General features: G+C 40.5%; 1 protein-coding gene across 1 annotated transcript; it reads left to right on the plus strand.

Moving 5' to 3' along the window:
* Nucleotides 1-1,293: 1,293 nt before the first annotated feature.
* On the plus strand, nucleotides 1,294-10,470 carry mcm4 (minichromosome maintenance complex component 4). The gene is made up of 17 exons (XM_026926154.3): nucleotides 1,294-1,364; nucleotides 2,568-2,637; nucleotides 3,036-3,191; nucleotides 3,298-3,428; nucleotides 3,583-3,684; nucleotides 4,152-4,247; nucleotides 4,350-4,445; nucleotides 4,601-4,739; nucleotides 4,823-5,043; nucleotides 5,897-6,017; nucleotides 6,104-6,363; nucleotides 7,049-7,414; nucleotides 7,764-7,891; nucleotides 7,983-8,190; nucleotides 9,183-9,411; nucleotides 9,958-10,091; nucleotides 10,230-10,470. The coding sequence occupies exons 2-17, from the start codon at nucleotides 2,580-2,582 to the stop codon at nucleotides 10,320-10,322; spliced, it is 2,538 nt and encodes an 845-aa protein (XP_026781955.1). The 5' UTR covers nucleotides 1,294-1,364; nucleotides 2,568-2,579; the 3' UTR covers nucleotides 10,323-10,470.
* Nucleotides 10,471-11,031: the final 561 nt, after the last annotated feature.

Raw genomic sequence — 11,031 nt, forward strand, 5'->3', positions numbered from 1 at the left:
GGTTCTGTTGAATTTGTGACACAGGGGCTGTATTCAGGATAATAAATATTGTGGAACACAAACTGCTCTTTCTGTTCTTTGTTAACTGTTTTTGAAGTCATGTTTAATTTGAATGTGTGATTTTTCAGTCAGCCTATCAGGGTGTTGGTGGAAAGCGCTGATAAGCTGGAATTTTCATGCATGACAGTTTCTAGAATTGAAACCAAATGGTGCAGAAAACAAAACTATCTATACATATATATATATAATATCTGCAGTTCTGGTGAGCAGAAATGCAGAAACTCCTTGTTGATGAGAGCTGTCAGTGGAGAACAGCAAGACTGGTTTGAGCTGACAGGAAGGCTACAGTAACTCAAACACTCTTTACAACTGTGGTGAGCAGAAAAGCATCTCGGAACACACATGCTGAAACTTTAGATGGATGAGCTACAACGGCAGGAGATGGATTATGTCCTGTAAGATTATGTCCAGGAGAGAACCTGTGCAAACTAGGCCTGCCTGAATCACAGAAATGCTGTTTTATAACACACTAACTTTATCAGTGTTCATGTCTCCGTATTCTCCAGTTCAAATAGAAGAACTCCCAACTTTGTCCCAGAAGATATTATTCAGGATATATTCTCAAATAATAGAAAAAAAAACCCTGGAACTTTCTTTGGTTATGGCTCTTGTATGTGGTTTGATCCATACAGCCACACCAGGAGGTGGCAGCAACAAAATGGAGTGTGTAAAAAATACACGAACATATGGATTAAAAGCTTATATTTCTATTTATAAAAGGAAAATATTTTACGTTTTAACTCAGTGTTGTGTCCATTGTCATATTTGAGTCACGTGATACTGGTCTGGCAGTGAGTGATACAACATTTGGGATTTTTTTTAGGACTTTTTTAAAACATTACCACAATTTTACCTAATTGCGTGGAAAACGACAAAAAATATGTAAAATGTCAGTAGGATTTTATAACTCAATGCATTTCCATTCAATAGAATGCTCTACCTTCTTTGTGAGCTGTCTGGTCACGTGACTTGATCTCTGTCGTGGCCTTTTCCCGCGAACATCTCGGAAGAAACCATTTGTCGGGGGGGGGGGACTATTGTTATACGGACTGCTTAAAAATCAACACTTGGATTATAAACGCCGTAAGATTGTTTTCAACGAACTAACTGAAATTAAAATTTTATATTTATATATTTTATAAGGAAAAAAAAAACCACACACACAAGGTGGACGTTTCCCCTGTCGAAGTAGAGTGAAGTAGCGCTGCCTAGGCTTCTGATTGGCCCGTGTTTCCGCGCGAAAACTACGTCACCGAGCGATTTCGCGCCACACGGTGTGTATTTGGGAAGAAGCCTCCGAGACGGTAAGTTGTCAAGCGAAGCTTTTATTAAAACATAATAATATATAAAAAATATAGAGAATAGAGAAGATTAGTTGTGGTAAACTTACTTTTTGGACACATTTTGAGTCACGTCTTTTGTATTTATATGTTATGTAAATAGTTTATGAGATTTATTAAGAAATAATAGAAAATGGCGTCGAGGCTTTTTAACTGTTAATGAAGAACTTAGGAGTTAAAAAAATGAGTAAAATCTGACATTAAGCTCCGAGCTGTTGTTTCCAAACCTCGATGTTTGATTTAAACTGCTTCACTGATTCTGTTTTTATTGTTATTATAGTATATCTTTGCTGTCACGCGCGTTTTACCCATCATTGCATTAGCCAAGATGGCTGCTTTCCTAACTTCAGAATCTTAAAAACTAAATAAATTAATATTCCACCCCCTAAATTCCTCTTTTTAACACCTTAAAAGCTCGTCCAGAAGAGTTTTATTCCTTTTATAGCACAGCAAATTGCAGACGATTAGTTCTTTTTAGTTGTACAAGGGTGACATGTACTTTTTATCTGTTTATAGTTACATCTTATAATCACTTGGTAAAGTAGAGTATTAATTTTAACATGGAATAATAGTATGGTGACGAATATCAATGTAAAGAATAAAACATACAGTATGGTGTTATAATTTTTAGTAGTAATTTCCATATGTTTATAGGAGTAAAACACTTGGGGGTGTGCTGTGATTTTACACTAGATACTGTTGATTATATTCCTGTAAAAGCACATCCTGAAGTGTTTTATTCCTCTTTTACCACAGCAATTCAGACAGTTACAATTTGTAGAATTTATTACAGAATGACGGGTATTTTTTATCCTTTTATAGTTGTTTAATGTTATGGAATGTCCACGAAACAGGTTAACACCTTGTAACAGCTATCATGTTTTTTGTTTTTTGTTTTTTTTTTAAAATTACAATTAAGTGACAGCTTGTCACTATCTTGAGGACCTACCCGTAAGCTTTCCATAAATGTTAAATAAATAACCGTCTCCTCACAGAAGTCTTCACCATATCATAAATATGATAAATTTTCCTTCATTAAATAACGACAGTTTTAGGAACAGTAGTGGAGGATAGAACGAGTGCATTAGTACAGACCTCTGAGTTGCTGTTATAGAAAACTAATCAACACAATCTCACATTAAAGCGTACAACTGTTTTATTTTCTAGTGAGTGGTCAAGATGTCTTCGCCGTCGTCCAGTGCACGTAAGCGGGGCAGAAGCAGCAACCCGTCGACTCGTAAGTTACTGGATTACGCCTGTACACAATGCTGATGGGAGTTATAACAGTTTTATAACACTTGTATATACACTGTAAACCATTCTTAGTGTTTTCAGGGTTTTTTTTTTGGGGGGGGGGGGGGGGGGGGCTTTTCCTCTTCCACTTATAATTACAGGGCAACAAAGTGCTGATTTATTGGAGCTGCAGTTCCAGGGTTAAATTGGAAATGAAAGCATTTTGTCATCTGAGACACTTTGTCTAGTTTTATTACAATTATTCGTATTAATAGTTAAATACTAAAATAAGCAAGTTTTTGTAAGCATAGTTAATTTTTATTGTATTGACATTGTAATGATTTGTCATAGCATGTGATGGCAGGTTGTAATGATTTTCCCTGTGTGTGTGTGTTTAAATAGCTGCTAGCGATGGTCCTCAGACCCCACGAGTCCGTGGATCCCAGGAGTCGTCCACGGGAGAGTTACAGCCCATGCCCACCTCCCCTGGCACGGACATGCAGAGCCCCGTCCCTCAGGACACCTCTCTCTTCTCCAGCCCCATGGCCCGCCCCTCCGGTACCTCCATTTCCTCATTTGCATGTTTCCACAACTGCAGTTTGAAGTGCAGATGGATAAAACAGCCGAACGTTTCCGTTTAGTGACATGCATTCTTTTACACCAGTCCCGCAGAGTGAACCGGACATGAGCTCTCCGCTGATTTACGACACACCCAGTCGCGGGACTCCGGCTCGCCAGAGAGCTGACCTGGGATCTGTCAGGAAGGCGCCACAGGTGGACCTGAACTCCGAGCCGGTGAGTCAGCGCGAGATTCCGTAGAAAGGGGCTCAGAGTCACACCATTTAATGATCAGCTTTGTGCACTGAGGGACAATTTCCTGAGGTTTGTTTTATACTCGCAGTGTGAGCATGACTGTGTGTGTGTGACTTTGCTTGTTTGACTTTTCCAGCCCTCTGGGGACGCGACAGTAGCCAGCGAGCAAAACGCCGGCCAGAGACTCGTCATCTGGGGCACTGACGTCAACGTGGGAACGTGCAAGGAGAAGTTTCAGGTAGCACCAAATGACCATTTGGCATCCTATAGAGTTGTTATAGCACACTACAGAGCTCATGAAATGGTGGAAGTGTGGCTCGGATGTAGATTTCACTGGCCCGTGCAGAGCAGAAGAACGTTTGAAAATCTGGGAAAGAAAGAAAGGCGACATTCATTATAGTGGAAATGATAGACACCGTCGCACAACATGACACGTTTACCGTGTTTGTTCACCATCTGAAAATGGTTGGAGACCTGGTGGTTTAAATGATTAATCCGTTTATATTTTTGAGACTAATAGAACTAACCAGGTTGATTAGAGAATATCGCAGGTGGTTGCAATTTAAAAAAAAAAAAAGAGATTAATTTTCTGTGGGTAATAGTAAAAACTATTAGAAAATGTTATTTTAAATATCCAAAGCTCTGATTGTGAGTAAAGTCCATGTTTAGCGTTTGGGTTAACCAGGTGTGTGTGTTTCCTCACAGCGTTTCCTGCAGAGATTTATCGATCCTACATCACGGGAGGACGAGAATGCGAGTCTGGATCTGAACGAGCCTCTGTACATGCAGAAACTGGATGAGGTGGGGTTTAGTTTTAGGATCTCTAGAACTTTACACAGATGTTGTTCCATGTATGCAGAATTTACAGACCTGGGTGTGTTTGTGTGTGTGTGTGTGTTGTAGATCAGTGTTGTTGGGGAGCCTGTGTTGAACGTGAACTGTGGCCATATTCAGGCTTTTGATGCTGATCTGTACCGTCAGCTCATCTGCTATCCTCAGGTAAGATAACGTGACTACGCCGTAACAACCCCTTTTAGTCAGTAGAAAGAAGCCCTCTGTCAGGAAAATATCAGTTTAATTAAAGGCGCGTGTGACTGAGGAGCACTTGAAACAAAAGGACCGCTGTTTGTTTATTTTTTCCTCCTTGCCCACAGGAAGTAATTCCAACGTTCGACATGGCAGTCAACGAGCTGTTCTTCGATCGCTTCCCTGATTCTGTCCTGGAGCACCAAATCCAAGTGCGTCCTTACAACGCCCTGAAAACCCGGAACATGCGCAGCCTCAACCCCGAGGGTGAGTCCGACTCTCAGGTTACTGGGTGAATTTGTCATGCTGGTTGTTTGATTCGTCTCGGTAACGTGCTGAATCTCTCTCAGACATCGATCAGCTCATCACCATCAGCGGCATGGTGATCCGCACGTCCCAGCTCATCCCGGAGATGCAGGAAGCGTTTTTCCGCTGCCAGGTTTGTGCCTTCAGCACACGTGTAGAGGTGGATCGCGGCCGCATCGCCGAGCCTGCGGTGTGTCGGAACTGCAACACCACACACAGCTTGGCACTGGTGCATAACCGCTCCATGTTCTCCGACAAACAGATGGTGAGATTTTTAGCTTTGTTTTTGTATTATTTTTTTTTTTTTAAAGAAGGAAGTTGAGAAAAACATGCTTAAAAACTTGCTAAAATGCAAGCCTTTTCTTATTAACGTGGGTTAATTACTAATCACTAATCCCTTCTGTTTACCTCGTCGTTAATGTAATGGGCTCATTAAATCAATTAATTATCGTATCTTACTACGAGCCTTAGTCACATTGTGTGCGATAGAGAATAAACCTCTCTGTGTTGTGCTGTTATAGAAAAATAATCAATGACAGGGTGGTGGGATGAAGCAGAGTTCCTGTTACCACCCTGAAGGTGATTATTTTCTAATGAAACCACATCCGGAGAGGTTTTATTCCCCTTACACCATGAGTAACGCAGGTTTTTTATTTTTTATTTATTTATTTTTTTAAAACTAATAAAGAATGATGCTTCATAGTTTTTATCCTGTTATGGCAACATTTAATGTTGGGATGTCTGTGAAACGATTTTTTTCTTGTCATAACATTACATTGAGTTATAACAGTCGTTTCTTTAATCTTGCTCATTTTTTCCTTGTCTTGAAGCTAATAAGTTGAAAAAGAAAAACAAGCATTACAGAGCACTGGCACTGGAGACTCCTTTAGTCATTTTTAGAAAACTTATCTGTAAATGTCAATAAATGTCAATGACTGTATGGTTTGCCTTTTTTATATTTTTATTTTTTATGTTTATTTATTTATAAAATTTTTTATAACAACACTTGTGTAATTTGTGTTTGGTGTGACTGTCATGAGTGTCTGTGCTCTGACTTGCCCCAAAATGTCAGTCAGTTTGGTGTGAAATGTTGTATTTTGTCTCTCTTTAATGGTCAGATCAAGCTGCAGGAGTCGCCGGAGGACATGCCCGCTGGTCAGACCCCCCACACCACCGTGGTGTACGCCCACAACGACCTGGTGGACAAAGTACAGCCTGGAGATCGTGTCAACATCACCGGTGCGTTCTGAGTTTAAGCTCCTCCCTGCACAATTCAGGCTTGATTCAATTAATGAAGTTCTTATTTTGTTTTTTCACAAAAAAAGGTATCTACAGAGCCGCCCCCATGCGCGTAAACCCGAGACAGAGCCAGGTGAAGGCCGTGTACAAGACCCACATCGACGCCATCCACTTCCGCAAGACGGACGAGCGGCGTCTGCACGGGCTGGACGAAGAGAACGGGCAGAAGCTTTTCACAGAGGAGCGCGTCACCATGCTCAAAGAGCTCGCTAACAAGCCAGATATCTACGAGCGCCTCTCCTCAGCCCTCGCACCCAGCATCTACGAGCACGAGGACATCAAGAAGGTGAGCTTATGTTTCAGCTGGAGAATGTTTCCCTGACACTCTGGTGATGAGTCATTCTCCTGAGGTTGCTTTTAACACACGGAATTGGTGATGCATGATGGTCATTGTTATGTATTTTTTTAAAAATTGACCCTTTGATCCAAAAACAATGGTCCTTCATCCATTCAATCAAGCAATATATCATATAGCAATTATATTAATCGATTTTGGTTTTCTTTCTTTTTTAGTTAATAAACTGTTTACTGGTTTATTCATATTTAATTGCATACCTTATTAAATTTACCTCAACGCATGATCCAAAAATGGTCCAATGTTCATTTGAGTAATCAAGTAAGTTTCATAAATAAAGAAATACAATATCAAAATAAGAAAATAGAATATAAAAATGGGCTCTTGTCAATATTGATGTTCTGTTTTTGCATACTTGTGTATTTTCCTTATTTTATTTATTTAGTTAATTACTTGGTTATTGGTTTATTTAATTATATAATTATTTACTTGTTTACTTACTTACTTAACATTAAAAAAATGACTATTACTATACTAAGTGTTCACTAATATCTTTGTTTTGAATTTAACTTACACATCATATACACAGCTAGAGTGTAAAATATTTTACTTACAGGTACTCAATTAAATGCATGTTTGACTCTTATCTATTTTCTCCTCCATGTTTGATTTCCAGGGAATCCTGCTGCAGCTATTTGGTGGCACACGTAAAGACTTCAGCCAGACGGGACGCGGTAACTTCCGTGCTGAGGTCAACATCCTGCTGTGTGGCGACCCGGGTACGAGTAAATCTCAGCTGCTGCAGTACGTCTACAACTTGGTGCCTCGTGGTCAGTACACGTCAGGTAAAGGCTCGAGCGCTGTGGGTCTCACGGCCTACGTGATGAAGGACCCGGAGACGCGGCAGCTGGTGCTGCAGACCGGCGCGCTTGTTCTCAGCGACAACGGCGTGTGCTGCATCGACGAGTTCGACAAGATGAGTGACAGCACGCGCTCAGTGCTGCACGAGGTCATGGAGCAGCAGACACTCTCCATCGCCAAGGCAAGGCAGTCATGTGTTTGGTGTTAATACAAGTCTCTCATAATTAGTACAGATTAGTAAAGATGTGCTGTGATAATGAAATCTAGATCACAAAACACACACATCATAACACAAATGAAGAGCAGCAGGTAAATATGTAAAAAGAAGAAATGTTAAATTCAATTTGGATACGTATTGATCACTTCCTGTATGACGAACATGTCACAACATGGGATTTTAGGATTTTACCCAACAGTGTTCATCAGCTCATCGGTGATGTTGCTACAGCCAATCAGAATCCAGAATTCAGCAGCGCTGTGATATGATGCAATAAAAATAGAAATGGTTTGTGTTTCTGTCCATATATTAGGCTGGGATCATTTGTCAGCTCAATGCACGGACTTCAATCCTGGCAGCAGCCAATCCCGTGGAGTCTCAGTGGAACCCCAAGAAAACGACAATTGAGAACATCCAGCTCCCTCACACGCTCCTGTCCAGGTAAAACCCGGGCTCCGTGTTTTTCTTTCCGACTTCACACTGGGGTTCACGTCATTTCAGTTCTCTCTCTGTCTCTATCTCTGTCTCTCAGGTTTGATCTGATCTTCCTGATGCTGGACCCTCAGGACGAGGTGTATGACAGACGCCTGGCGCATCACCTGGTCTCTCTGTACTACCAGAGCGAGGAGCAGATCGAGGAGGAGTACCTGGACATGGCTGTACTGAAGGACTACATCGCTTATGCCCGCACGTACATCAACCCCCGACTGAGCGAAGAAGCCAGCCAGGCACTTATCGAGGTCTGAGGCGAAACATACACAACAAACTTGTGATCTGTGATTAGAATTAAGGGTGTGTCGTGAAGAGTTTCAGGGTTCGGTGCTCTAGAACATCCATTTCAACTTTACAAAAAAAAAAAAATTATATATATATAATATATATAAAATATAAAAATTATACAGAGTGATGGGTTTTGATGTAAATCGGTGTTGAAGGATTTTTCTCTTTTTAGTTACTTTGTGTACCATTAAGCCCAGATTAGGTGGAGGTTTCGAAGAAAGAATGAATATGAAAGAAATGGAGGAGTGGCAGGAAGAAAGAAAAGTGAAAAAGACAGAAAGAAATCAGGGAAGGAAGGGGCATAAAGAAACAAGAAGAAAAGGAAAATAATAAAAAATGAAAAAGAAAGAATTGAAAGGGGAAGAAATGGAGAAAGAATAAAACAAAGTAGTGAAGAAAGGGGAAAAGAATGGAAGCAATAAAGAAAAGGAAGATAGGAAAAGAAGAACGAAAGACTTGAAAGGGGAAAAAGGGTAAAGAATGGAAGAAAGGGGCTGGTGAAGAAAGAAATTGGCAGAGAAAGAAAGGGGCAAAGAAAGAAATTGGGAAAGAAGGGATGAAGAAAGATCTGAGAAGGAGAAAAAGAATTGAAAGAAATGGAAAAAGACAGCAAGAAGTACAAATAATGGGGTAGGAAGGGAAGAAGAGAGGGACTGGGGGAAAGAAAGAATTAAAAGTATGAGAGGAAAGAGACAAAAAGAAACAGGAATTAAGGACAGTTTGAAGGTAAGAATGATAAACATGAAAGGAACCAGCCAACCATGGGGATACAAACTTTTGCACTCAGCAGTAGGATCATATCCCCTTGCTAATTTATTTATTTTTTTAAACTCTAATTTGAAATTAATAACGTCGATTGTGTGTATTGTGTGTACAAGTTTCACTTGTTTCTGTCATGTGGAGGTTTTTCACAGTTGTGAGATTTTGAGCGTTGCTCATTCTGTGACCGCAGGCCTACGTGGACATGAGGAAGATCGGCAGCGGCAGAGGGATGGTGTCCGCTTATCCCCGGCAGCTGGAGTCGCTGATCCGACTCGCGGAGGCTCACGCTAAAGTGCGCTTCTCTGACAAGGTGGAGACCATCGACGTGGAGGAGGCGAAGAGACTGCACCGAGAGGCACTGAAACAGTCAGCCACTGACCCCAGAACAGGATTCGTGGATATCTCCATCCTCACTACAGGTGTGATGTGGTGTTAAAGTGCAATGATGATCGCCCTTATTTTTCATTATTTGCATTCATTTATAATTGGTAATTGTATATTTGCTAAATGTAAGCAATTAAAACCTAAAACAAAAATTAAAAAGTCAGTAACAACAATGACAAAGGCAACAGAAAAAGAAAAAAAAGTAAAGCATTGGGAGCAAAGGACATTAACAGCAATGACAACTACAGTAGTACAATTTAGTTGGGGAAAAAAAAAAAAAAAAGACTGCAGACATGCTCACTGTGACCGTGGTGACAATATAAGAGATTTTATGGAAAAGTAGTTCACAAAAGTCTATTTCTAAGAAACAACAAATAAGGGATTTTATCTTTTTTGTTTCCTTTTGGTGTTTATGAATGGAAGGATGTGCAAAGATTTCCTGACATTTTTCTTGAATTTTTACCGCTTTGTTGTGTTTAAATGGTTGATTAATACAGTGAAAGCTCTGATATTTGTAGATTTTTGTTACCATTCCGTGAAACTTTCGAACCGTGACACCCGTCTTGTGTGTTTGTGTGTAGGTATGAGTGCGACGGCACGAAAGCGCAAGGAGGAAGTGGCTCAGGCTCTAAAGAAGCTCATCCAGTCTAAAGGCAAGACGCCAGCCATGAAGTACCAGCAGCTGTTTGATGATCTGCGTGCCCAGTCCGAGGCTGTAAGATTTCATTTCCTGTCACTAACAGAATGAACACGAGTTACTGTGCATCAGTTAGACGAGTCATTAATGTTAGTTTATTAACATTTAACAGTAATTTTTTTTTAAAAGTCATTAATCTGTCATATGTTGCTCCAGGCCATCACCAAGGACATGTTTGATGAGGCACTCCGAGCTCTCACGGATGAGGACTTCTTAACGGTCACAGGGAAAACTGTGCGCCTGCTGTAAATACTGCACTCATGATGAATTCCTGGTGAATTAACTCCTCAACCTGGCTGCTTTTCTCAACCTGTCTGTAGAGCAATTATTAATTATTAATGTTCATGTATATGAAGACTTGTTTGTTCTTTTGCTATTAAAATGATGTGTTGCTAGTCATGTGACTCCATTTTGTTCATTCTACCCCAAGTTTATGTTTAAAATAAAGTGAATGTGTAGTTGGTGGGAAGAACAGGCTTTCTGCCACACACACACACACACACACACACACACTGTAGGGCTGTAACCAGATATGAATACACGGAGCTGGAGGTTTTTACTTTCATGCATGCGGTCGTTTACCGCATTCGTTCATTCAGCCTTGGTCGTGGCCTGGTCACCTGTGGAAGGAGTCTCCAGTGTCAGCACGCAGTCACTTAGTTTTCTGTCACAGGAATTTGCGTTTTTCTCTGTAATATGACAAACTGCGGTTTTCTTTATGCTGGCTTTACACTGTGATTTTTATTTGTTTATCTATTTTGTGTGATTTTGCTGTTGTAGATAAAAATCGGACATCATAAGAGTTCTCTATTCGTGCTAATTATCGTGGCATTTTGTCATGTTAATGTCTACTTGTTTTGGTTGTTTACAATTTGATCCCGCTACTGTACAGTGAACAGAGTGCGTTTCCAGGCTGATCTGCGTAACACCTCGTTGCTACACGCTGCATGGAACGAGT

Source organism: Pangasianodon hypophthalmus, chromosome 1 (genome assembly GCF_027358585.1).
Source record: "Pangasianodon hypophthalmus isolate fPanHyp1 chromosome 1, fPanHyp1.pri, whole genome shotgun sequence".
In the NCBI taxonomy this organism is placed as follows: domain Eukaryota; kingdom Metazoa; phylum Chordata; class Actinopteri; order Siluriformes; family Pangasiidae; genus Pangasianodon; species Pangasianodon hypophthalmus.